The 27,996-nt window shown below is 55.7% G+C and overlaps 1 protein-coding gene across 2 annotated transcripts; it reads right to left on the reverse strand.

Annotated features, from left to right (window-relative positions):
- Positions 1–4,574: 4,574 nt before the first annotated feature.
- Positions 4,575–27,991, reverse strand: Espnl (espin like). Of its 2 annotated transcripts, XM_057763151.1 has the most exons (10): positions 27,698–27,991; positions 26,404–26,594; positions 24,836–25,022; positions 22,581–22,763; positions 15,297–15,418; positions 11,964–11,980; positions 9,337–9,444; positions 7,994–8,097; positions 7,230–7,424; positions 4,575–6,188 (listed from the first exon to the last, which is right to left on the reverse strand). In XM_057763151.1, the coding sequence occupies exons 1-10, from the start codon at positions 27,989–27,991 to the stop codon at positions 4,575–4,577; spliced, it is 3,015 nt and encodes a 1,004-aa protein (XP_057619134.1). The 2 variants fall into 2 exon arrangements, with proteins under 2 accessions (XP_057619134.1, XP_057619133.1); XM_057763150.1 differs by lacking the exon at positions 11,964–11,980 and having other exon boundaries at positions 4,575–6,194; positions 15,274–15,418.
- Positions 27,992–27,996: the final 5 nt, after the last annotated feature.

Here is a 27,996-nt window from a genome sequence, read left to right on the forward strand (position 1 = left end):
TAAAGACCTTCATCACTGTACTGATGGGGGCCCAGGTAGCCACAGTCCCTCTGTGGAGTGGGACGGTCACATCACAAGTAAGCACAGGTTGGTCAGCCTTGTCTCCAAGTTTGAAGTCCGCAGTGGTGGTGGGGGAGGCTTCATTGGCAAAGTCAATGCTCAGGGTAGTGACGAGACTCCCTGACACCCAGGTGCATGGGTGGGAGAGACTGGGATTCTCCCCACGTGATAAACAAAGCTTTGGTCTTGGGCTGCCCCGGTGTTTCCCTCTATCCTGAGTGTATCAGGCAGCTAAGAAATGGGGGGTCATCTTAAAACAAAACAGCCAAGGTTTGCAACCTTCCATATAGTGCTTGGTTCATGGGGACACACTTCACAGAAAGAGTCTAGGATGCTTATATCAGCCAAGGTCATGTTGGATCAGGGACCTGAGGAAGGGTGAGAGTCAAGTTTCCCAGGTAAGGGGCTTCAGTGCAGGGTGGGTGACCAGCCAGGGCCTCACCACCCAGTCCCTCCTTCCTTCTCACATGTGGGCTTTATTAACGGGGTCATCGGTGTGCTGCTTCGGGAAGTCCCTAGGGATGGAGTTGATACTCTCGTAACAGGGTCCCAGATGGCCTGGAGTGATGTGACAGCCCTCCCGGCAAATTAGATATTAGAATGCAGGGGACACGTGGTACCTACTTGGCCAGCACAACAGCTGGGGAAGTTCATGAGCAGACCCTACAGCCTTGCACCCAGGAGAAACAAGAGCACCACCAGGGGAGACCCACAAGGCCTAACCAGCTCCTCACGTTGGCAGGTTCTATGTGCAGAGGATCCCTGGCGCTTGGCCCCAGGGCTTTCTCCTTCCCCTTGCTTCTGTGCCACAGAATCTCTCTCTCTCTCTCTCTCTCATTCTCTCTCTCTCTCTCTCTCTCTCTCTCTCTGGTATTTAACTTCACATGGTATATGGGACCCTCATGGGTGTCCTTGTCTGCTGTGCATTTGAGGCCACCAAGGAGAAGACACCAAAGCGAGGTGAAGGCTTTCTCACCGCCCCGTTTACACAGTCAACGCTTGCCTGCTCCATCTGGAGGGATGAGGGACAGGAGCTGTAACACAGGCCCTGTCACAGGCACCCGGCTGTGCTCAGTGAGCAGGTTTCCCAGCAGACTGTACGGGCCTTAGAGGCCCTACAGATCACTGGATGACAGACCTGGCAGGAGACACAACACTGGGGGCTCAAAAACGACAGACTGCTTCCAAGAACTGGGACTTTAAAGTAGGCCCATGGTGATAAAAAAATCACACACGTTTTTGAAAAGCATAAAGATACAAAGCAGAACTCTCTAATAGCAAATGGCAACACCCCTCACGGACAGTCAGCCAGGAATCTGGATGTGCGCACATGGCTGGCTGGCTGGATGTGTGCATGTCACTGCCTTGATCACTTGGTGCTGAATCATGCGTTTGGTAGAGATTGGTTTGAAAACAAGGGTTTAAATTTCATCTTGACAGAGAGATGCCTTCCTTCCCAAAGCTGGATGTGACCCCAGCCAGGCACAGCTCCTATTCGTGAACTTTTGGGTCATCTTCCATTTTGGACACTATGATGAAGAGTATAAGCTATGCAGATATAGATATTTCCCCAGAATAGATGCCGAGTGTCAGTTCTCCAAACTAAACTGTGCCGCTAAAATCTTCAAAAGTTGCGAGTCACACCAGAGGGACCAGGCCTGGAAGAGGCATGTTTGCTTTTGTGGGGTGTGTGGATATTCCTGTGGCTGAGAGGCCAACCCAGAACAGGGTCCCACATGTCAGACTGCCTCCTACACTTCAGGGTTTATGTTCTGGTTGGTACACAGTCTTTGGGTGCATGTGAGATTGACTTGGGGAGGGGGTTGCTGTAAACGCATTCTCTTCTCTTTCACCAGTTAGCCGCTGTTCTCCGTGCCGTGACTGGCCCTTCTTCAGTCCCTGTGGAGCGGCTGCAGTACTTTTATCTCAAGCCGTGCTTTGCATGTGTGAACAGAACCACCTTGCTAGATGGATACTGCTCTATATTAAGGACACCTCATGTCAGAATCAATGTCCTTTCCTATGCTCCCCTGCTGTATCTGTCAGCTATCACTGTGGAACAAATTGTCCCCAAATCTAGTGTCTCAAAAGAGCAATGCCACACGAGTACCATTTTGAGGTGGTCCTCTCAGAATGTCCCATCAGGCTCCACTAGAGAACCTTCAAGCCTTGGTCATCTAAAGCCCGCTTTTGGGGTGGGGGACCTGCTGGGCTATGTAGAGGAAGACTGGACCCCCCCACACCTCCCAGGTCTCCACAGGGTCTCTATGGCTACTGGCTTTCTGTAGAAGTGATTTGTCTGCAGAAGTTGCCTTCCATTTGGGCCACAAGCCTAGGTTTGAGGCCCCACTGCCTCCCCTGCCTGGCACCCCATCTAGCTCTAGGTTCCTCAGATCTTCTTGGACATCCCTGAGAGTCTGAGTCTGGCCTTTTAGCTGGGAGACTGATGTCCAAAGGCCATGAGGACTGGGTGTGCCCACTTCTTGGCTGGGCTCTGTGATTGTTGCCCCCACACCCACCCACAGCCCTGCCTCCTTCTTTGTTACAGTAACTACACTACAGGTGTCCTTCCCACTGTGTCTGTCTACCCTTGGAAGTACCACAAGCTAATGAGTATCTGAGCTTATGGGGAGCCTCTGGCCAGAATCCCTCACCCACTCACCAACCCTTCAATCCCACCAGGACCTGGGATAGACAAAGCAAGATCAGCACTGCATCCCTGATCCCATGATGCAGGGAGGAGTCTGGGTCCTCTTGGGGTTAATATCTTGCCCTGATGCTGCGGCTGCTCTGAAGGAGTTGGGGTCTGAGGGTCCACTCTGTGTCCAGGCTCTGTAGACCCAGGCAGCTTTCCCAAGTGCTGGGGTGATAAGCAAGTGTGCACCAGCCAGGAACAGGAATTTTATTTAGCAAACACACATCCCACTTCAGCTCCCAGTGAGGCTCCCAGCAGAGTAAGCCAACAGTTGGGTGAGGGGTTCACCAGTCACCCCGGGAGCAGGTCCCAGGGTAGATTAGGGCTGTAGGCAACTTGTAGCCAGGACCTATACTACTGGAATTTGTGGCTCTTCCAGCAAAAATACCCTTTACCCACGCCAGTTTTATTTTCCTGGAGGTCCCTTTCTGTGGAACCCCTGCCTAGTCTTTGGTCCGAGTGGGCTCTGCTCCAGTCAACAGCCCCAAAGGTTAGGGCTCCGTGCTCCCCCTAGTGGTGATGTGGGGACACTGCAGGAGACTCGTGGAGATGGCCTGTCCTCATTGAGCATGCCTTTGCTTCAAGGAGGTTGGCTGCAGATTCCCTTCCCATGTAGTTTCCTCACAAATCCCCTAACCCAAAGTTCCCATGGGTTCCATTCCAGTTCTTCTGGGCCCCAAGAGCTGGGTGGTGGCTCATTCTTCTGCATGCCACCGGAAGCTGAAGACGCGCCATTCTTACAGCCAGCCATCTGGAGGCTCCCTCTCTAGCCCCTGGCTGCTGTAGCTCTCTATAGTACCTGGAATCCCCAAGGGTGTTTGGCTCCTTTCTCCGTACCTAACCGGGAATGGGGTATTGTATAGGTGACACCCAGATGCCTGCATGAACACCCCTGGTGTGTCCCACCCTCGCTGAATGCTATTCCCAGAAACTCAGTTTACCTTCAGAGGGCGGCAACCTCTCTGCTCAGAGGACCCCTCACCTCTTGGTGGATATTCTTGGTGTCCCTGCTCACAGGACCGTCCTGTGCCCTGCTACTGCCTCCACTTGTGGGTCTGGGAGGGGCTGGTCGGCTGGAAGACAAAGGCCTAGCCTGGAACATTCCCTCAGGGATCAGGCAGTATCAGAGGAGAGATGTTGCTTGCATGACAGCGGAGGCTATGACTGACCAGCAGGACAGTCGTCAGGGCAAGGCCACTTGCCTGCCTTGGGGCTTTGAAGTCTCCTCCATAAGCCCTCCTGCCCTCCTCTTCTCTCCTGCCAGGGAGACTGTTCAGACTAGACATGGTTCCACTCCAGTTACAGATAGGAGGTTGCCAGGAAAAAGAAAGAAAGAAAGAAAGGAAGGAAGGAAGGAAGGAAGGAAGGAAGGAAGGAAGAAAGAAAGAAAGAAAGAAAGAAAGAAAGAAAGAAAGAAAGAGCAGAAGCAGGGTTGTGGTCCAAAGGGAGACGTAGAGAGGCTGTGGCTGAGACCATCTGCACCATGGAAACAGGAGTGGGACAGCCGGGTGACTGCTAGAAACAAGTCTGATGGGGGGGGAGCTAGTCAGTACAGGGATGCCACGCCCACATAGCCACTCCAGCATCTGAAGCCTGGGCTCACAAGTGACAAAGACTTTGACCGCAAGTCAGAAGAGATGGACACCCATGGCTTAAGAGACCTCTTGTCTCCGTGAAGACAGACTGGAGTCAGCCAACACCATGCCCACTTCACGTGACTCACAGGGAAGGAAGAGAATGAAAAAGAGGAACCCCACCCCATCCCACCCCATCCCACCCCACCCCACCCCACCCCCAGAGTCCCATTTATTCCACCAGGTCATTCTCCAAAGTTAAACATTTCAGCTTCTTTTTCCTTCCAGAAGGCGAAGCTGCGGTCGATGTAGCCACAGATGTCCCCGCTGTTGAAGCTGCCCCGCTGAGAGTCTGACCCCAGCTTCGGGGTCGCAGGTTCAGGGCCGCTGCCAGAGACAGCAGCGTGGGGCAAGGATCCTAGTGGCGTCAGGCCCAGCTTGCGGCCAGGTTCCATGTCCCAGACTGGACCCTGGCTGGAACCGAAGAAGCGGGCTTTGATGTCCTCGAAGCCATCAGTCCAGGCACGGCGGCCCGCGGCCACCTCGTCGGTCACCGCCTTGTGGAAGGCGCGCACTGCCTCCCAGCCATGCGTGCCCAGGTTCTCGAAGACCTCGAAGCACAGTAAGTGGCGCATCTTGCGCTCTTCGACCGGCAGGTCGCATTCCAGAAGCTGGAAGTAGCCGAGCATGAAGAGGTCCAGCGAGAGGCTGTTGTAGGGTACCGGCGCCCCATCCACATGCGGCAAGAATTGCTCGGGGGACAGAGGCCCGCGCGCCCTGCGACTCAGCCTCCGCAGCTGCCGGGCAGGCACGTGCTCCATGATGGCCTTCCAGGTGCCCAGCAGGTGGGTGATGATGCCGCGCTGCTGCCACAGGTGGCCGAGCCGGGGACCATCGCTGGGCGGCGGGGAGGGCGACCGGGAGCTACGGGTGGCCTCGTTGCCCCTGGATCGCGCACGCTGGGCCTCCAAGGTCCTGCAGGCGGCAGTCCTAAGCGCGGGCGTGTAGGCAGACTTCTTCCAGTGGCCAAGGAACAGCATGACGATGCGCTCCTTGCGCAGGCTGGCCAAGTCCAGCCCCGGCCCCGCGCCAGCCTCTGATGAGGCCTCCTCGCAGCTGATGCCGGAATCGCTGGCCTCCTCCGTGTCGCCCGGTCGGGGCTCCCCGCCCATCGCGTCGCCTCGAGGCTGTGGCGGTGCCGACCAGCAGCCTCGCAGACACTGGCCGGGCCGGCCCCCCATCTCACAAGGACCGGAGTCCAAGGCGTAGGTAAGATCCGGTGCAGACTCGAAGTTCCCCCGCAGCGTCCGCACCGACACCCCGCACTCCTGGATCTCGCGCTGGGCCTCGCTTCGAGGCGGGCCGGCTATGGCATCCTTGCCCGGGTCTTGTGGGACGGGGACGGGAGGCTTTTCCTCTCCCTGTGCTAGCCCGTTCATGCCCTTCAGCAGCAGGGACATGCTGCGCACCAGGCGACCTATATGGCTGCACCAGAAGGGCAGCGGCTGCCCGCTGGGCTCGACCTTCCCCGGCTCGGCTGAGGCTTCGAGTTCAGGTGCCAGGACCTGGGCTTCCTCGTCTTCCAGGCCTGGAGCCCGGGGTAGAAAGTGACTGTTGACGGTGATGCTGACCAGGGGTTCGGGCAGGAGGGCCTGCAGCTGGGCTGCCAGCCGGCCCAGCTCGCTCTCATACTCCTGGCAGCGGCGCCGGAGCTGCAGGTCGTTGATCTGCTTCTCCAGGTAGACAAGGTCATCCTCTGTTAGCAGTTCCCCAAAGGGGCCCAGGATAGCTTGGTGCGTCTGCGAGTACCTCCAGGTCGCCTGTTCTGCACGGGTGGGGCCCGAGCTTCCGCTCTGAATCTGGTTCTGGGCACAAGAAGGCAGGGTTAGAAGCCCCCACAGCGCACACTCAATAGCGCTCTGTCTGGTTCACCACAGCCTAGCCCTTGGACAGCAGCTGGCCCTCCCCTGGCTTTACAGAATGGGAGCCTAGGGGATGATTACCCCAGAGCACTTGGAGATTGGCCTGCTCCCCATGGCCTCCTCCTCTTGGTGCTGGCTGTCAAGATGCCCAGGGCATCCACTTATCCCTGAGCAGCCCTGCCTGCCTCCTCACGAACCTCGGGATGGACAGCATTGTGATAAGCAGTGTCGAGTTTGTAAGGGGCCAGACAGCAGAGAGACCTCTGCCTTGTGCAAGGTATCCCTCCAAACCCCTTAGCGACCCTTCTCCATATCCCAGAGCCTCTTGTCTCTGCACAACCTTAGCCCCCCTACTACTGCCGCTGTGCCTCTGGTTTCTGAAGACGGGGCAGGAAGTAGACACATTTGCCGGAGACAGGCTGTAGCAGGCAGGGATCCTTAGAGCCGGAGCCTGGGAGAGATGTGACTGGCGCAGCAGTGTTCCTACTTTGAGTGTTTTCAGAACCATTGCCGGCTGTCCCCGTTGACCGTGCTGTAGGGCAGTTCAGCTCTAAACCTGAACACAGTGCAGTTCCCAAGCCTTTAGGGCAAGAGTCTAGTTCTGCTCGTCCAATCAGTATCCAGAAGCCTGTGAAAGCCCAGGCTAAATCACAGCTCCTTCTCTGCTCAGACACAGATGCTTTCTAGAAAACTGCAATCTCCTCAGGCCTCCCCCTCCTCCACACCACCCACTCCCTCCCTGCACACCACCCACTCCCTCCCCCACACCCCCCACTCCTCCCCACACCACCCACTTCTCCCCCACAACACCCACTCCCTCCCCCACAACACCTTCTCCTCTTCCCCCTCTTCCTGGAGCTTTGCCCTCCTTCTCCTTAAGGCTCTGCCCTCCCTCCGGCTTGGCTCTCCTCCTCTGGCTCCTCCCCTCTCCCCTCCTTGCAGCACCTCTGGCTCCTCCCCTTTTCCTCCTTGAGGCACCTGATCTTCTGGAAGATGGTCAGCACCCAGGCGTGCCTGCAACTTCCGAACCATCACCTGCCGCTTCCACTCAGGGATGGGCCGGCCCTGTTCATCCTGTGTGGGTACCAGCACATCAAGGTCTCCTGAAGGCAGCCCATCCAGCTGCAGAGTGGCCAGGCCATCATGGGAGTCCCGGGCTTCCATCTCAGGCCCCTATAGAAACAAGCAGGTTACATGTCCTGAGATTCCCCAACGGCTCCAGTCTCTAGTCTAATAAAGGTGAGGCCCTGAGGGTGAGGATGTGCCTCCCCCTCCTCCCCAGGGGCAGGGCAAGGGAGCAGGTGTGGTCTTAGATGACCTAGATGAGGTTACCTACAACATGCATAGTGCAATGCCTACAGAGCCTTTGTGAAACTGTGAGCTTGGAGAGGACCAGTTCCACTTGGCATTTTTCAGAGTCCTCTGGGACCCAGGCAAAGGCGGGGTTGGAAAAGTGAGAGTGGGCAGGGAGGACTGGCTGGAAGCTGCAGAGGAGCAGGCTCCAGAACCTTCCTGCATGTGTCTGGTTGCCTCTTGCACCCAGTGGTTTCCAACCCTAAGTCCAGAGGTCAGGACTCTGGGATGACAGAGAATGACTCTGTGTTTCCTGCAATTGGGCCTGGGCTGCTGCTGCCCCAAGATTCTCACAAAACTTGGGGTGCTCAGAGCTGTCTGGGCTGAGCTAACATAGGGATGTGTTAGCCTCGAGGTGGAGAGATGGGGATTGAAGGGCAGACACTCACCTTAAGGGCAGCTGGGAGACTGGTGGTGACCCTCAGAGGGGCTGCACAGCCCATTGGCTCCCTTGGGACAGGCTGACCAGGCCAGGCTGGACTGAGAGTTACAGCTGCTGAAGACAGCTGGAGTCAGAGGGGCTTCAGAAGAGCAAGAGTAGGGGAGAGCAGATTCCAAGCCTGCAGCTCCTGGACCCAGGACAGCCCTGCCCTTCCAGAACACTGGGACCAGTAGTCCTGCCCCAAAGTCCCCCTGTAGTCAGCGGCAAAATTCTTACCACTAGGATTCTCATAGAGGCCTTAGGAAGGCTTGCTCTGGCCTAGCCTCCTAAAAAGGTTATATGTTGCCTGATTCTGTCTACCTCAGCCCCCACCCCCCGACTTCTCAGCAGCTTGGGCAGAGCTAGGAGTCCACAAGATCTGAAGGTCCAGGACCTAGACTAGCCCTGTCAGACCCCCAAACCTGTCCTTTTACTACCCCTTTCCTTGTGCGCTATAAACATACACCGTGCCACAACCCTGAGCAAGAAACCTCTGTGTCACACCCCAGGCAAGCACACAGAACCATTCACTCACAGGTAGACCAACACACAAGCACATGCATGTTCACACACAGGTACATACTCACAGGCATATAGACACATGCATGCTCACAGAGAGACATACAGCCACAAGTAGACACACAGAGACAAGAGGTACATGCATGCTCTCACACACAGAAACACACACGCAGACAATCACAGACACATACATACACAAACACAGATTGGCACATGCACACGGGCACAAACACAGCCATGCTTAGACACTCACGTGCAGATACACGAGTGCATACACAGACACATAGAGACTTCCATGCACACTCGTGAAGATACATGCACTCAGACACAGACACATAGATCCCATAGGCACATTTGCCCCACAGGCAGACACAGACTGCTACATGTGAGCATGTGGCTGTAACCTGTCCATGGGTAAAAACGAAAGCTCACCGCACGTCATTTTGATAAGGGTTGGTCACAGTCCTCTAAGGGTGCTGACCTGCAGTTGGCAAGTGCTTCCCACCCTTCCCATCCTTCCAAAGGATACTCACTGGCCTGCTGAGGTCTCTGACCTGGGTCTCACCGAGACTACCTGCTTTCACTTCTGTTAAGGTTACTATGATAATGTACCCAAGATAGAAAATGTCAACCTCAGAGACTTCAAAGGAAGCCAGGGAGAAGGAGTTGTGGGAAAGGGCGACCCTATGTGTTCAGTCGCCCGAATCTAGCTCCTCAGAGAAAGTCCCCCCACTTGGGTCCTGGTACCCTCCACCCCTTGCCCAGACCAGTCCTTCTGAGACCAGCACTCACACGGGGGACTTCTGAGTCCCGAGTCCTCTCTTCTTCCATCTTCCATGGAGACCCTTTCAGCCAAGAGTGGAGGAGGTGGAAATGGGGGGGGCGGGGGTGTCATCAGGACTGGTGGCACCTGGGGGTGGACAGGCCGGGTCAGTGGAGACTCAGGTGAGCCTGGACTTGGGTCTGCCCCAGCTCTGCTGGGCAAGCCTAGAGGACCTCCTGGGGCATGCGTAGCTCAGAGAGGGCCTGAAGAGAAATGTGCAAGAGGGAGACCCCTGTCCCCTTGTGTCTCCCTGCCCACCCATGCTGGGTGGCTGGGTTTCCCAACAGCCTGTACCCTTGCATTTCCAGCTCAGGTCCCCGAGAGCAAGCAGCCTTACTCCAGGGATAGAGGCCGGGTGAGCTATATTCTCCTCTTTCAGCCCCAACCAGGTAGGAGCAGGTACGCACACAGGCACACATACCTGCCTGCAACTGAGATTGGCCCCTGAGACTCACCTGGCTCCCTCCTTGACAGGGGCATGAGGACAACTTGGGGACAGGGCGTTTGGTGAGAACTGATAAGGAGGGGGAGGGCAGTGGTAGATTCCTGCAAGCCCATCAGTCCCCTTTCGAGCAATGGTGTCAGGGCTTAAGTCCAGGCTACATAGCGTCCAGGGAGTCTGAGCAAGACTCCTAGATTTTGTACAGGCTGATCTGCTGTCTCAGGGAGCTGCCCACCCTTCCCCAAACTACTGCACCGTTGGTTGGCTTGCCCAGCCCCTAAAAGGACAGACATACTGGTTGGGCAGAGAGACAAGTTGGGATATTTAAAATTCTTTTCAGCCCCTACGTGGGGATGGAGGACCATATACCTCAGGCAGAGGTGAGCCAGGACCTGCATTTAGCAATCAAGCCAGACCAAAACAGGACCATCAAAGACTGGAGAGGTAGCCCCTCCATGTTTAGGTTGGGTAGCCAACTGCCCTTGGCCACTCTCCTGTCCTCAGGTCCTGACCATCGAATGTGCCATTGACCTGAATGCCCTATTAGTCTCAGCCGCCACTCCTGACCCAGAGAAGCTGGGGGTTCTTGTTCCTACTGGTTCTGGCTAGGGAGAAGAGATGTGAGGCCCGCAGAGTGCTGGTCCACCTCCCCGGTGTCCTTCCAAGCCCTGCAAGCTTGGCTTGGTGCCTCTTGGCTAAGAGCTGATGTGGAAGACTTCTTGACCTTGTCTTTAGGACGGTGGGCGCCCGAGCTCCACGGACCGGCATTACATCAATGCCCCCCTGGCATGCAGATGCCCAGCTCCTGCCTGCAGCTAACAGGGCACACATAGCGTTCCCTCTGAGCATCCACCCAACCTTACCAAGGCCCTGGCATTTCCTTCCAGGGAACAGTAGAAGCCAACGTAACTGTCAGGCCTCCAAGATGGTGCTGGCAAGGCCCCCACCCCACCTCACTCCCGCCCCAAGAAGAAGAGGATCTCTGGTTTGAACCAGTCCTGATTCAGAACACATGTCCCGGAGCCAGGGTCTATGTCAGGAACCTGGGACCCCTGCTGTAGCTTGGATTACAGATCTGCTGTATCTGCCATCAAAATTTGCCCACATCTGCAGAGGTGGCCTTTGCCCACACCCCGTGATGTGGCCTCTTTGAGTGGCTAAGGTGAATCCATCCTGTCTTTTAGTCTCGCGCCACCCAAGACCCCAGCTCACCAGGCAATAGAGAAACGAAAGCAGCATGAAGCCCCATGCGCCCTCCTGTGCACCTCACTTATCCCGGGAGTCTGCAAATCCCAGGAGCCCACACGTGGGACCACGGGGCTGGAACATCTGCCTGCTCCAGCCTGGTTGGCTCTCAGAAGCAAATGCAATGGAGCCGAGCACAGGGAGCCGTGGTCGTCCCAGTACCAGTTGTCAGGGGCTGTCGCAGCTGTACCCCCCAAAGTAGGAGGTATCACATTAATATTTGAAGGCCAAAGGTGTCAGGTGGCCAGTAGGCTGGGGCCAGGTGTGGGATCCCTTACCATGGAGCCTTGTGCTCCACAGCAGAGGTCTGGGGTGGACCTCTGGGAGGTGGAGGACCTGACATTACCCAGAGGAGCCCGACCTGCAGTATCTCTACCTGCACACAGTGGGGGAAAGAGAGACTTCCCAGGGGCTCATGGCAACAGCACACAGTTGAGGGAGGGACAGCACAGGCTTTGGGGACTGCTCCTGGACCTGACAATGTCTCTAAAGATGCTGAGCTTGACCGTCGAGGGCTGTGGCAGGGATGACGCCACAGGACAGGAACAGTCTGAATGCTGTTCACTCTGATATGGGGTGCTCAGGCTCAGGGGTCTTTGACTGAAACACCAGCCCACTGAGGACATGGCCGCCATCTGGACCTTTAGCATATCAACTAGTGTGGGACTTGGGAACAAGGCAACACTCATCTGGGAGCCTCACTTCCTCTCTCTGCCGTTCAATCTACTGTCAAGAGGATGGGCAAGAGGTACCCTTGCCCACCTCACTCAGAAAAAAATTGGGGGGGGGGGCTTAGTGGGGCTGGCAGCAGACTCCTCAGGCTAGGACAGAACAGGTGGGATGTTGGCCTGGTCTGGGAGAATTCACCCCAAATTTAGAACAGACCAACAGCTTGAGTGCCCTCAGGACCTTGGGCTGGCTGGGCGCTGGGCCCTTCTCACCACTGCACAAAAAAGGGAAGCCAGTGTGAGCCTGAAGTTACGGCTACAGGCAGGCTGGAGAAGGTGTGGCATCATGGGGGACATTTGATCGGACCTATACAGGAAGCTACTAGTGTTGACACCTCTGAACCTGGGCAGGAAGAAGCCTAATGAGGGTGCCCTCCAGGCAGCGGGAACCCCCGCATCCTTGCCTCTCAGTCTTGGCTGCGGACCCTGAGGGAATCCTGGGTATAGAAAGGGGGGAGGTGCCGGACTCCATGCGTCCTTTGGTCCCAACGGCTGGGCATACCATGGCCCAGACAGCTGTTCTGAGGGTAACAGTCCCCCCCGGCTCCATCACCTACCACCTCTTTCCTTGTTTTTGGTGAGATTTGAGCATTACTGAGCCTGCCATGCATTAATCATGGAGGGCAGCTGTGGCGAGCTGGGTTACAGGCCTGTAATGCCACCCGGGCTGAGAAAATCATGACCTCAGACGGAGCTGGACACCATTCACCGCAACTGAGATTCCATTACTGTGGGCAGCCATCTCCGCTCCGCCCCAGACAAGACTCTGTCCGGGGAAATCCCCAGCCCTCTCTAGCACCAGTCTTCCTGTGAAGGAGCCCCGGAACCCCCTGCAGCGAGAAGAGGGTGACCGAGTTGATGAGGCCATCCCGACGGAGCAGGAGAGGAACACCGCTTCTGCCCCGAGACAAGGTCTTCAGACCTGCTTTGAGGATGAAGAAGTCAAGGCTGGTGCCATGTGCCCAAGAGGATCCAGCACTACACTTGTGGGCGTGAGTGTAAGGTAGGCAAACAGGGCAACCTAGACCATAAGGGGTGAGGGCCGCATTCTTTGGGCTTGGAGGTCTGCACACATATCATCCAGGACTGCGGTGGATAGCGGACACCTCCAGACCAGCCTTCAGACTCCCGCACCAGGGAGTCAGGCTACCAACCGAGGGAGGAATGGGCAGCAGGCTACTGCCTCAGTAACCAAAGGGCCTCTGTCCCACCTAGAAAAGGAGGCCCAATCTCTTGCTATGCAGAGGGACACTGAGATTCAGGCAGAAGCAAGGCCTGAATTTCCCCAGGACTCCATGCAGGCCCCACACTCAGCAGAGGGTGTGCCAAGGTCCCACAGACCCCTGATGTGAAGTGGTCATGACTTCACCCTTCAGGTGCACCCTTCAGGGGACCGCTCTTGATAATGACAGCCTAGCACTCAGGTTGCCTCTCCTGGGCCCACAGGTCCCCTGGGAGCAGCTCAGGACAGTGGTGTCCGGGGAATAATGGATTTCACTGTCTCCTCAGGCCCACAGGCGAGAGCCAGTGCAGACAACCTCTGCATATTGCATTTCCATCAATATTGCATCAGGCGCGCTCCCCCTGCTGCCGGCCTGCAGCTGACAGCCTGTCCCTCCCACATGAGGTGGGAGGCCTAGGGGACAACTCTAACAGTGGTGGAGTCAGGCTCCCCTATCTGTCCCCAGGTACCATCAAGAAGACACCGTGGTGACCAAACTCTAACCCTAACTATGAGGTTCTAAATGTTTCCCGAGCCCCCACGAGGTCAAGGGTCAGGCATGCAGGGCGTAAGTGGGTGCCCACATATGACCAAGGAGGAAGGTACTGGGGTACCAGAAGTAGATGAACCATGTTAGGCCCATGGGGATTCCATGCAGACTTGGGAGTGCCAGGTACCATAGTCCCCAGGTAAGAAGGTGTCCTGTTGCCTTGGGTCCTATATAACTTCGCAGACACAGCTAGAACCAGACCAACCCCAGGAACACAAAAATGGGCTTGTTACTACTCCCAGCCCGGAGGGACAAGGGAATAAGCAGAAACCCTTTCTCAGGGGTGGGGTAAGGTCGGGGGGGGGGGCCTGGAAGGCCGAGAACTTGCACGGACAGAGAATTCTGGCTTGGAATTCACATCATGCCTGGGGTGCGGCTAGTCAGGGACTTTGGGAAGCTAGATGGGACCAGGTCCATGGGAGCAGGTACTCCTGCTACGGGGAGGCAGGATCAGCACCCTTCCCACCCCCTGATCTCAGCAGCTACCCAGGATGGGGCAGATCCCAGTGAGGACAGGAGCCTAGCATGTTCAGTTGGGGTATCCCTGGGTTCAGAATGTGCAGCCCCACTTACTTTCCAGAAACCAGCCTGTCGCTTGCTCAGTCCCAGCCAGAGAAGGGACCTTGCATCGACAGGCACAGCCTAGTGTATAGTCCCCGGTCTACTTCCAAAACAGTTAAATGCCAGCTTCTGAGATTTCTACCCCAGGCGGAGCCCCACCTAAAGTCCTTGCGGTCCCCTCGAACTATACCCCGCTGGATCAGGCATGCTGCAGTAAAATGTGACTGTGACCTTGTGAGGGACCTAGCACAGGCCAGAGAGCCAAGGAGAGTTCTGTTTCAGTTGGTTCCTGGCATTCTGAGGGGACGTCCTCATAGGAGAAGAAACATGGAATCCCCTCAAGTGAGCCCCAGGAGGACTTCCCCCTAAACCTCAGTGCCCCCTAAACCTCAGGAAACTGAGACAGGTCACCTTCCTGAAGGGGTGGCACCTTTGGGAACTGGTGGGAGTCATCATGGTCACTGCCTTGGGCTGGATGCGGAGGGAGGGGGTAGAGTAGGAAGAGATGCACTGGGAAGAGTTGGATCCAAGTCACCAAACAACACCCACAAGGGACACCCTCCTACTTGCCCCGCTCCCCTATCTCCTCCCCCTGGCCCTCTGCTCACACCAACCCACTCCTCTGTGAATTCCCTTCTTTGTTCAATCAGCAAACTGTTGGACTCTGTCCTTGCTGGGAGCAGGGACCAGTAGGGATAGCCAAGGATCCTGGCTCCAAGAGGTTGAGGGATGGAGAGTCACACATAGAGTAGGGTGAGCCTGCTACCTCTGGAGAAGGATAGGCTGTGTGAGAGAGACCTCAGCCTCGGTGGGGTCTTGCTTCCACCCCTGAGTGTGCTCAGCCTAAAGTAACGTCTCCAAGACATAAACACAGTTTCTATGGTCCACATGACAGGCATGGCTTGTCCCGTACTGCCTCAGCCTCCACCACAGACTAATCCCTGTCACAGGACCTTCCCATGACAGCTCCTGCCCTGGCCAGTGTTGCAGCCTGGCCTCTGCTTCCTCTGGCTTTCTGCCTCACTGCTTCTTTCTGCCTTAGTTGGTTCTTCCAAGGCCTTTGTTCCTGGTAAGTGTCTGAGGTGAGAGAGATATGTTAAAGGAGCACCGTAGTCAGCTGCCAAGCCCACCTCCCCAGTCCTCCAGGACAGACAGGGCCCCTAGACTTTACCAGGCGAGACATTTCCCGCAGGTACTGGGCGCAATCCTGGTGTCCGTGATAGTCTGCCAGATCCATCGCTGTATAGCCGTCTTCATCCCGCAGAAAGGGGTCTACGCGGTGGGAGAGCAGGGTCTGGCAGCACTGCGGAGAATGGAATATTCCGATGACACACATAGCTCACCACATGCCTGTCAACAGGAACATTCAGGCCACCTCCCCGGCTGCAGGCTTGGCCGCTCAGCAACCTGCCAGTGACTCTGTCTTTCCCTGTCAGACTCCGTCCAGAACTGAATGAGGCATCTTTCTCAGGTCGGTAAGCCAGATTCTCCAGAGCTCATGGCTGAAGCGAGACCAAGCGGAGGCATAGTCACGAGCCATCTAAGCTGGATAAACCATGGGAGATTCTGGGGTAGCAGGAGAGGCTGGGGTGCCCTGGAGGGGAGGTTATAGAACCTGCAAAGACAGTGTAGAGGAAGGGGAGAGCGCGCCAAGCCTGGCCCCAGATGGTGCTGGAGAGAGGAGGTACAGCCTGGACGGGATGGCGGCAAAGGTGCGGGAAGGACTTTGCTGGAGTAAAGGATGCCCTGGGTGCTGACACCTGCGAGTCTGGGGTGGCTGGTGAGACATGGCCAAGGAGCAAGTCTGAACCTCTGAGGAGGCCACGGCAGGAGCAGATGAGCAACGGGCGAGCAGATGGGTCCCCTACAGAAAAGGAAGTGGAGCAACTGAAGGACGGCACACACATGCCTTCTAAACACCAAAGAGGACAAAGAAGGGAGGGCTGATGAGGTCAAGCCCAGGAGAGGAGGGAGGCCTGAGAGGGGCTAGTCTAACACCCAGATCCACCCCGCCCTACAAAGGTGCTGATGAACAGGACCGTTCTAGAAGCCTAAAGAGCTAGGGACCAAGGAGACCAGGAGCTGCCTGAAGGGCTCTAGTTAGCAAACCCCTGTGTAGGCTAAGGGTGCCTATGAGCTGGCTGACTGCCTCACGCTTCAAGGTGGCCCAGGAACCTCTGGCACAGAATAAAGATTAAAATGGACCCGGGCTTGTAGTTCTCGCTCTTACCTTATGATTTCTTATAGTAAGGGTGATAAGAAGTCACTCCAATTACACCCAGAGAGACTCCCCAATTAGAATGTCCAGCACCCAATCAGTAGCAGTGAAGGATTCTGGGAAATATGAGAAATGATTGACTCCACGTAAAAACTACCATGATCATGACTTTCAGAGGAATGAAGCCAGAGTGTAAAAATTTAGACATGGTATAGGCAATAGACGTGATGTGGGGCTTGGGGTGTGGTTCAGGCGGCAGAGCACTGACCGAGCATGCCCAAAACCCTTCATAAACAGGAGTGCTGTGCACACCTGCAATACCAGCACACGGAAATGGAAGCAGGAAGATCAGAGGTTTGAGGTCATCCTTAACTATATGGTGAACACAAGGCCAGCCTGGGATGGAGGAGACCTTGTCTCAAAATTAAAAAAAAAAAACAAAGCAAATACCTGATACAACAGATTGAAAATGGCAGACAGGGCATCAAACGCCGATTGTAACTAGGAATGGAGACAGAAGAACTAGACAGAGAACACGGGTCAGCAGGAACCCATGGGGAAAAAATTTGTACTGAATGAGGTCACCACGGCCCAGAACAACAAAGGCCACATGGACCCAGCTTCAAATTTTGTATCTAACCTGAAGCACAGGTAGGAGCCAAACAGAAGAGGCCAGGAGGACCCACATTCAGGGGAGGGGACAGGCTAGACAAAATCAAAGCAAAGTATTGAAACACTGGGAACTGAAAGACAAGCAGGGAGGCGTGTTGGGGTAAGCGGGAAACGGGAAGGCTAACCCTGAGGGACGGCATGCGGAAACCATGTGGAAGACACCTCACAAGCCAGTTGAAAATGTGGTTGCAGGGATAGCAGAATGCCTGCGGCATGCGAGAAGAGGGGGATTCTGGGAGTTGAAGCAGACAGTGAGGGTGGGGGGCTGAGGAGAGGTGGAGCCAACCAAAGCCAAGACACACCAAGATGTCTCATGGAAACCCGATGGCTAGTGAGCTAATTTCAAAATGTAACTTTAAAAAATGTAACCGAGATACTGCAGCCCCAAAAAGGAAACAGGAAACCTAGCAGACGTGCGCCATCATCAGGATAGCATCCTTTAGGGGCCTGTCTTCGTCTCCAGTCTGTGGCACTACTGAGATACAGTAGGACCTTGAGGAGGTTGGGCCAAGCAGGATCTTAGGCCAGTGGGAATACTGGGACTCTAATTCCTGTTCACTCCCTCTCACAGAGGTGAGGTACACAGAGCTGAGCCCCAACCCAAGAGTTCCTGTAATAACATTCAGTGTGACCCTGGGCCCACAGCAACAAGACAGAATGACCGTGGACTGAAAACTCTGAACCTGTGAGCCAAACAAACCTTTCCTCCTTGTGAGCCAAGCAGTCCCCATGATTGAAAGCTGACTAACACAGGACAATAATGTCCAGCATATGTATAATATGAACCCCAGATGGAGAAGAGAGACAGAGCGGGGCAGAAGTGCTGTCTGAGAGGCCAGGGTTGAGACTCTTATGACCGACGGCAAATTCCAGAGCACAAATCTAGGAGTTTGGCAAATCCAGGCAGCAGAATTAAGGCCCACCTGCCTACTGTCCCCTCATGGTAGACAGGAGGACAACTTCAGAACACAGGCCCCTGACCTTCCCATGGACAAGGGCTGGGATGCACCTTTTAAAGCACACACGAAAGAGAAAGGCTGGGAATCACAGAGATTTTGGTTTTTTCTTCCCCTAGGCAGGGTCTCCTGTAGCCCTGGCTGACAGACTTTGTTATGTAGCTGAGTCTGGCTTTGAACTCTTGATCTTCCTGTCTCTACCCCTCAAGTCCTGGGATTGCAAGTGGGCATCACACCACACCTCACCATAGCTGGCTCCCAGGGCCAGTTTATTTCTGACGACGACATCCCTCACTCCTGACGAGGACATAGTGACATTTAGAGGCAAACATACAAAAAGAAGGGATGGTTGCCAGCCACAAAGTAGCACTGAGGGAGCTCCCAACAGACACACCAGACTGCGGGACAGCCATCCCACGATTCCACGTGGGAGCTCGATCTGCACGGGGTGGGAAGAACGCATAGATTTGTGGGTTTGTTTTATTTAAAAAGAGAAAGCCGGTAGGATTTTAAGAATTGAAGAAACAGAACTGTTGAAAAATGGCTCTTCCCCAAGTCCCCCGTTACTGCTTTCTCTCACCCCTTTAGCTTTTCACACTCGTCTCAGCCCTCCGTCTGAAAAGCTGGGGCCCCTGTGCACCAGGCTCCAGCTCTATCTCCCAGCCGCTGTGGGAGCCTCGGCTTCTTCAGGTTTACAGAGGGGAATGGAGAAGTTAGGAATTCTTCAAAGGCCATGAAGAGACCACGTAATGATGAGTTACCCATCCACCCCAGTGGCCCCATAACTGCCCTGTGAACAAGTAGGAGCTCCGGGTCGCTGAGGACAACCGTCCTGAAGCCTCGGCCCCAGCACACCCTGCACCTTCTGTTCCCAGCGCGTCTCACTACCTCACTTGCTATCCTAACACAAACACTATGTGCGATAGCATCGACCCGTACACGCCGTTTCTAAATAATTAAAACCCTGCACTGGAAACCGAAGGGCCAGATGGCTGAATCCGGCGCAGCTGAGAAAGGTAGCGAAAGGGAGGAAGGCCCCAGGGGTCCCGTTGGACTTTGCCCGGGGGATTCCCTGCTCTGTCTGCGACTCTGACCTCCAGCTCAGATGTCCTGAACAAGACTCCTGCTCACAGGAAGGCGAGAGAATAGGTGGACATGACCTGTGGCCAACTCTACTCAGCTGTGAAGGCTCTCAACATTGCTTATCTGTGCACACAGGGTCACCGGGAATTACGGCTTTCTTTAACTAACAAGCTGAATAGCAATCTTGGCCACAGGTTCATTTCATAGTTGTCTCAAGATCACATGAAAGGTTTTTTGTTGTCCTGGTTTGGATTTTGTTGTTGGTTTTTGTTTAGTTTTTCCTTTTTGAGACAGGGTCTCTCTACGAGGATGGCCTCAAACTTGCAGTACTCTTGTTCGTGTTCCTCAGGTGCTGGGATTATAGGCGTGTACCACCACGCCTGGGTTATAGGTGATGATTTGATTTATCTGTATGCAGAACCATAACAAATTTAACAACCAGAAGGTCAGGCTGTTGTGGCCGGGGATGCGGTTCAGTTGGTAGAGTCCTTGTTTAGCATGCCCGAAGCCCTGGGTTCAATCACCAGGACCAGTAACTAGTACCACACAAACCAGATTTGTTGGTGCATGTCCAAGGTCCCAGCACTCAGGAGACAGAAGCAGGAAGATGAGAAGCCCAAGGCCACCCTTGGCTACACAGTGGGTTTTAGGCTATACAAGATTGTTTTAAAAAGCAAAGCCAGGCCAGGCGGTGGTGGCGCACGCCTTTAATCCCAGCACTCGGGAGGCAGAGGCAGGTGGATCTCTGTGAGTTCGAGACCAGCCTGGTCTACAAGAGCTGGTTCCAGGACAGGCTCCAAAACCACAGAGAAACCCTGTCTCAAAAAAAAAAAAAAAAAAGTAAAAAGCAAAGCCAGCATCTTTCCTTGGCATTTTAACTGAGAACAAGGGTAGTGCCAAAACCAAAAGGCAAAATAATAATAATAATAATAATAAAAAGAGGGCCAGACCAGTAAAGCTCCAGCCAGGCCCAGCAATCGCTCTCAGTGGCAGCATTTTCAAAGGCGGGATGAAATGAAATGCCTGTCCCCTTGTGTACACTGTGGAGCTATTCCTAGAGAGAAATCTGAAACACAATCTGGTCACAAGTGGGCCAGGCGTGTGCACTCAGTTCTAACCGAGGCAGTGAGGCACGCTGGGGAGGGCACTCGCTCAGAGGGTCACAGGCGGTTTTCAAGGCTGCAGATGGAGCCCCAAGCCCTGAGGAGGTTCACTGGATGTAAGTGAATTAATTCTTCACTGAGTGGGACCATTCTGGCTGAGCTAACATTCCCGTCCCCATCATGGGCCTAAGAGCACCCCAATCACTGTAACCAGCCTAAGAGCACCCCAATCACTGTAACCACCTAAGCCAGCCCTGAGTTTCCAGGACCCACAGAGGGATGACCTCCACAGAACCCCCTGACTGACAAACACTTCCGGTTCTGTGTCTGTTGAGAGAATGACTGTGGACAAGGGAGGGTGTGGGCACGCCCTCAGGGCACAAGACACAGTGGATGGCGGATCCTCCACAGGATAGGTACCAACCCTGGAGGTTTCTAAGTGTTCTTTCTGGAGTTAGTTGGGTAGAGAGCTAAGATAGTCTTAGCCACACGTCTGGCCTGAGGCGGTCTCACCATGCTCGCCCTGTCCTCCTGCCACAGTGCCCTCCTTCAGACAGCGTGAACCGTGCCTGCCCTCACACCCCACAGCAGCCTGCGGTGGCCTCCCAACACCGCTCTATGGCCCTTCTGCCCATGAGTTCTCTCCTCCACCAGCCTTGCTTCACCCTGCTCTCTTCCCAGCCTCCCCCGCCACACTGACCTCACCCAGCCCTCTTACTCCTTCCCGTGAGCACCCACGTCATGCGACTCTTTGCAGATGGGTTTACTGATACTGTTCATCCATGGTCCTCCCATCAGGCACAGGTGAGCACCCCTTGGGGATTCTGCCATAGTCCTCCTCCAGCCCACCCAGGACCAGTTAAAACCAGAGTTGGAGGGTAGAGTGAGCTGCTGGCACCGTTTGGAGTTCCCTGAAGGTTAAGCTAAGCTGGGGAAGCACTATGCAGGCCAAGGGCTGCAGGCCACCTAGGTGCCCCCGTCTTAGGAAGCCTGATCTGTGGCACCTGTCATGGGCACGGCTGTGAAGCAGGCTGCAGCTGAGCTGTAATTACAGGGAAGGCCAGAGCCTAAGCAGACGTATTACATTTATGTATATGTGTATGGGTGTCTTGCCAGCATACATGTTTGTGCACCACAAGGGTGTCTGGTGCCACCCCAGCCTTTGGTTTGCTTTCATATGCCAGGGGGCAGGAAGGCAGGAGCCCAGTTTTGAGCTCCTGAGGACCTTCAGGTTTGCGAGTCCTGGATTCTGTAAGACTTAAAGGGAGGACATGCTCTTCTGTGGGCCCCTCTCTTCTGTGGGCCCCTCTCTTCTGTGGACCCCTCTCTTCTGTGGCCCCTCCCAGGGAGCCCGTAGAGCTATAGCTCCTCTCGCTGGGTCCATGGGCTTCCACACAGTCTTGCATGGGAAAATAATATCAATAATATCTGGACTCCACTGCCCTGCATCGCCTGCTCCTAAAAAGGAGCTGGGGTGTACTTGGGGCTTGATGACCAAAGGGGAGAGCTCAGAGTGTCTGTCGCCAGCGGTAGGCCCAGCAGATTCCCTAAGGGTGGGGCGGGAGGGACTCCCTTCTTTAGCACACTGCCACCTGGCATTCCATTCAGACAGGACAGAGAGGGTCCCCAAGGACTCTGGCAGGCTCTCCTGGCCCAGGTAGGGGACGGAGCTGGAGTGAGCTGAGCAGGAATTGCGGGAGAGTCCAGCAAGTGAGAGGGATCCTTGCCTGGAAGGTGAGGGAGGTAGAGAAAGGTCCCTGGGTAACTGCCACCTGCTGGGCCAGGATTGCCTTCAGTGACTCTGTGACTGCACTCTGTGGGGTTCTCTTGCCTGAGTTTCTGTTTGGGAACAGCTACCCAAACTCTGACCCAGGCTGGGCCACTGGGGCCACTGGACACATGTTGTCTCCAGGGACAACCCCCGTAGAGGAGCCCAGTCGGCCTGGAGAACTGCAAGGCAACCGTGGCAAAAATCAGAAACACATAAGGCATCCAGGAAGCTGGAGAGGACCAAGAGGAGCTCAGGGTTCTCAGGACAGGAAGGGTGTGGGAGAAGGAACCTGCATGAGACCAAACCCAGACAGGCCACCAGCTGCCTCAGCCCTCAGAACTGGGCGCCTCCTGACCTGTGTGACGCTTTCGCCCTTGCGTGGAGTGGGTTCTGAGGGTTCCTTTCTGGAAACTGGGCCACCTGGGCCAGCAGGTCTAAGTTATGCGACATCAGCCTTTAACCACACACACACACACACCCCGCAGAGCAGGGAACAGGGTCTCCCTGGGCACCTAGGGCATGTGCTCTGCCTGCTGTACCCCTTCTACCCTTATAGAAGGGTAGTGCTGACACCCATTTCAGAGGACTCCTGGGAGGACTCGAGGGCACATTGACGAAATGCCAGCTCAGAGTCCTAGCCCCCCCCACCCATTGCGATATACCTCCATGTGTCCGTTCTCGGCTGCGTCATGCAGGGGAGTCCCTCCCCAGGAGTCTCTCATGATGGGGGCACCCATGAGCAGAAGTCGGTCAAGAATAGGCGTGTGGCCGCCCCGAGCTGCGAAGTGCAGGGCAGTGGCTCCTTCGTTATCCCGTGCTGTCAGGCCAATGTCTGTGAACGTGACCTGGTGAGAAAAGCCAGGAAGACAGCTGTCAGCTGAAGATGGACCCGGGGTAGCCAGGTCCTCAGGGAGGAGGGACGGTGACATTCAGAGCAGAAACAGGACTCCCCACCTGTGATCCTCAGTGGGCAGTGGAGATATCCTTAGGGAGTCTTAGGGCAGAGCTGGCTTGTCCCACGTGCCCTGTGACCTACATAGCATCCCAGGCCGGGGCAGGTTATATGAGCACAGGACTTTAACTCTGGAACCCCACAACAACAGAGGAACACCACATGGGCACTCAGCAGTAGGAGAGGCACAGGCAGCCCCTGGTGTCTCAGCTCCTCTGGGAGGGTGCTACCAGAGGCCTGGGTGCTATGGCACCTTCCCCCATAGCTCTGGCCCAGAGATGGTCACAAGGCCTGGGGCCTGTCCTGTTGTTTGGGGCCTTGTGGCCTGCCTTTGTCTCTGGCCTCATCGGCCCTGTGAGGGCACCTCAGGGCCAGCTGGGGTCCTCTCAGGCTTTCCCGTCAAAGGCGGTGTCCCCTTTCCCACGGGCTTGTCTGCTGAAGTGTGGACATCCAAGATTGTCTTTGTGTTCTGTCAGCAGGAAACTCCTTAGAGGAGGGGCTAAGGGCTGATGTTTCTGCCCTTTTCGCTGCTGGCAATGGGGCCAGTATTCTCCACGAAGGCAAGGTTCCCCTCTGTGGTAAGACCTATAGCCCACGGTGTTTGTCAGGCTAACGTGTGCCCACCTCAGCACAATCCAAAGGTCTCAGGGGATTAACCACCATGCCCTGCCACAAGTCACCACCGTGGCTGCTTCTCCAACACATTCCGCTGGCTCATATCCAGGTGGCAGGCTAGTCGACTCAAGGCTCAGACCTGGGACACAGTACAGGTGAGGGTCATGGTCTCAGTGACTGAGTTAGATCTGCAAGCAAGGCCAGGGCCAGGGCCTCGAGGTCAAAAAGGTGTTGGGGAACTGGGCAGCCTGAAAATGAGGTTTTCTCCTGAGGGAGCTGGGGTGGTGGAGCAGCACACACGGGTGACAGACACACTCGTGGTCGGGCAGGTGTCGTAAGGAGAAATGAAGGCAAATGACACAACCTCTGGGACCCCTAGGAGGTTGGGGGTCAAACAAAGGTGGAGGGAATGTTGCTCTTTCTATGTCTCCTCACCCTAACTGCCAGGCCCAGGGAACCCAGGTGACAGGCAGGACCCAACCTCCAGATGGCGGGTGGGAATGATGGCTATGGTGCCAGCCAGATGTGTTGTTGGCCAGGTGCCAGTACCAGGAACACCCAGGGATCTCAGAATGGCACAAGGCACAGCAAGAATGAAGGCCCTGAGGGGAGACGGAAGGGAGCACTAGAGGAGAGAGAGCCCCGTCCCTGCTTCCTTCATGGGCAGCCAGAATGACTTTCTATTGCGTAAGCAAATTTTGGCATAGAGCCCTTGTCCACCACCTAGGCCCCCCTCTGTCTTTGCCACTCCATCCAGCCCAGAGTGTGATGCATCCTCTTCCGAGAAACGGCCTTGAGTCCTGCTCCCCACCACTGTACACTTCAAGCTACTTCCTGTCCATCTTCCGCCTGTTCCTCCAAAGGGACTTCCCAATTCATGAACACTATAGAATCGCTAGTGGACATTTGAGGTGCCTACCTCCTCCAGGGGTGGCTGGGTTTTTTTGTGAAGGTGAGAAGACCCTGGCCCACCCTGGCCCAACTCCAGTCACTCTGGAGTTTGAGATTTCTCTTCTGGGAAAGGTGAGGGCCTGGCTCAGAGCTCTGGGGCACCAGGGCTTGAGTGTGGTTGAGTGGTTCAGGCCAGGTGCTGGCATCTGTGACAGAGCACCTGGACAATCAGCAACACCAAGTGGACTCCAGAGAAGCACCCAACTCTAAGGAAGGGGCCCCAAGAGTCCTGGGGGCTGTTGTGTCTCCTGTGGTTCCGCAGGCATCTCAGAGTTCCACCCCATACTCTGGGTGACCTGTGACCTGTGTTACCCCAGTGCCTTAGACAGTCCTCTTCCAGGCCCAGCTGGCTCAGCGCCCGGACTTCCTAGTGTCCTGCTCCCCACAGTACCCTCTTACCAGCCAGACAACCAGAGAGTAGTGGCCACGGGCGGCCGCAGCGTGCAGTGAGCTCATGCCATCCAAGGCGCGTAGGCGCACGTCGGCCCCACAGTCTTTCACCAGGAACTGTGCCAGATGCAGGTGGCCCTCTTGGCAGGCCAGGTAGAGTGGAGAGGCACCGTTGCGAGTCTGCTGGTTCACACCACTGTGATGGAGGGAGACTCGTGAGGCCTGCACCCAGAACTGCCCCGGGGAGGCTGAGCGGGGGCCGCACTGGGGGGATTTTCCGCAGGTGACTCTTGGGCCTGTGTGAACCCTTGGTTCCCAGTGACCAGCTGCAGGGAGGGTCAGTGACCTTCCCCAAGCTGACATCATGCTCGGTGCCTACATGTCCTTGTTCTTGATCCCTGATCCCTGACCTAATAGTCTGAGTTTCCCTAATTCCTTCCAGCTTCTGCCTCCATGCCCGCCCCCTGCAGCCAGAGTCCTTCCTTTCTCTCTTTCCTTGCCTGGGTCAAGTTTACTCCTATCAATCATTTTGGACAGAGGAAGGTCACAATCCTGACTGCCTTCTCAGCCATCCCTGCAGAGACACAGAATGGACCCCTAACTCCCAGAGAACCCCTCTGCCTCTGTGGCACTGTGGCTGGTAGTGTCCGCTGTTGCCACCGAGCAACCCTGACGGGCATAGCCTCTATATCCACTGAGCAGCGTCTTCGCTTGGCCACAGTGCCTCGCTCACTGGGACTGGGTAAGGTGGTCTTCTTTAGCAGTAAGGCTTGGCTCTTGACTACTCCTGGCTGAAGCATGTTTGTCTTCTAAGGCTCTGGCTGTGTTCTGGCCTTGTCCCACAGCCTCACGTCTGGGGCCCTTGAGCCAGCATGCCACTTAGGCATAGGAGGCAGGGGAGTAATGACCTGCTTCCACGGACACCTTGCAGCTCCCTGAGTGACTCTGGGATCCCTGAGTGACTCTGGATCCATCCCAGAGGGGCACCTCTATTCCATCATGGAGGGGCCATTACAAGCTTCAACCGGCAAAAGGGGAAACTGAGGCTCAGAGCTGAATGATTTGCTCAAGGGGCAAGGTTTTGGGTCTCTTTCTTTCAAAGCCCCTCTGCCCTGCTTTGCTCTAACAAGGTGAGCTTCATACAAAGGCTCAGACCAGAACACAATGAAGGAGGGAAGAGAAATTTGGAGGCCACTCGCCTCAGTGGGTCTGGTCCTGTCTTCCCTCATCCACCAAACCTAAAAGGGTCGGGCACAAGGCCTTGGATTTGATGAGGCTGGTCCAGTCAAGGTGTTCCCAGTGTGGAGGATGAGCCCAGGTCAGCATGACTGAAGGCATTTGTTTTTCCCAAGTACCACGTGGGTGCAATTCTTGCAGGTCCCAGACCAGTGCAATGCTTCACCTATATTTAAAGGCTTTCCCTTCCCCATGCAGAGCCTGCATCCATGCCTTCTACCCCTGCTTATCCTCTGGCTCTGGAATCTCAGGGCCTGCCTCAAAGGTCACCAGCATGTGCCTCTCCTCTGTGTGGGCTCCCTCGGTGGCCAGGCTCCACGGGCAGGGTTATGGGCTCTCACCTGCTGTGGGCAGCTGTCAGGAGCTTCACACAGGTCAGATCGCCACTAACAGCAGCGTGGTGCAGCGGTAAGGCCCCCTCCAGCGTCTCCAGCGTGGCTGTATGGCCCTCATGTAGCAACCACTCCACCAGTGCTGGATGGCCAAACCGGGCAGCCAGGTGCAACGGGGAGACACCCGAGGCATCTTGGTCCTACCGGGACACAAGCAGGATGCTGAGCCTAGTCAGGCCCCAGGGCAGCCTGGCTGGGCACCACCAGCATGGCCAGCTAACTGAGGCTGGTCTCCTGGAGGACCCTATAATGCCTGCTTCTGGCTCCCTTCCTGCATCCTCCATCCCCACCTTGACCGAGGAAGAAGCTGGGCTGGACTGCTGGGATCCCTCCCCATCCATTCCAGCTGCCAGCCTTTCTGATCAGTTCAGTCCCTGCACATTCTGTAGGTGCTTGGAAAAGCTTCAGCTAACACAGGGATTCTCACTGCAGGTGTTCCAGGACAGAGACCTCTAAACCTCTGCCTCTCATCCCACCCCAGGATGGTCCCCAAGGCATTTCTCCTGAAGGCGTTAGGCATCTGGCAGACCTGGGCATTCCCTGAAGGTACCATAATCCAAAGGGAATCTGGAAATGGGCCAGTGCCTGCCCTCTGCCCTCAGGGGTCATTGGAAGAACCCTTGAAAAAAGGGCGTAGAGGCTGGAGCAGTTCTAAGCCCTGTGCCACTGGTGTTTCTGTCTCCGTCCAACTCGATGGCTTCCTTGTGCTCCCAAGCTGCAGCACGGCTGACAGCCTTTGTCCCTTACCTGCACCAAGCAGGTAGAGGCATGCAAGCAGAGACAAGGCTGGTAGCTCTAATAGACATGTTCTAGCAGGATGATCACGCGACTTGAGAACCTTCTCACTAGGACAATTGTCAGCCTGTGTCCCCAGGGCTCCAAGATCCTGAGAGCCCAAGGTGCCTCTTTACAAATCCACTTCTTGACTCTTTGGGGAATAGGTCCTATTGATCAGGTCTGATCAGAGATGGGATCCTGAACATAGGCAAGGCCATCGTTGGTGGCCTGATGTGCTCCTTGCTGGGGGAGGGGTGGAAAAGCCCAGGTGACTTTTCTGTACACATATGAGGGTAACTGATGTGGCCTTGGTGTTCAAGGGTTTGTTCTGGGTTTTTTGGAGGGTGGTGGTGGTGGAGGGCAGTGAGAGGCAGAGACACACATCACTGACTGAGACAGAGCTTAGGACCTTCCAGGGACCAGACCTTCTGGACAGCAGGCATAGAGCCACCCTAGTCTAGCTTACCTGCAGCCCGCAGCCCCCGTCGCGGACCAGCCAGCACAGCTCGGCCAGGTTGCCAGTGGCGGCCGCATCATGAACTGGTGTGGCCCCGTTGTGTGCCTTCTGGTTGCCGGGCAGCTTGGCCCTCTGCACCAGGAACTTGACACAGTCCAGGTGGCCAGCCCGGGTGGCATGATGCACCAGCCCAGCCCCCAACTCATCAGTGATGCCTGGGCTCAGGGTACCCGCCTCAAGTAGCCGCTCCAAGGTGGCTACATCCCCATCCTTGGAGGCCACCAGCGCCTGCTGCTCTTCCATCCTAA

This window comes from Chionomys nivalis, chromosome 2, assembly GCF_950005125.1.
Source record: "Chionomys nivalis chromosome 2, mChiNiv1.1, whole genome shotgun sequence".
Lineage (NCBI taxonomy): Eukaryota > Metazoa > Chordata > Mammalia > Rodentia > Cricetidae > Chionomys > Chionomys nivalis.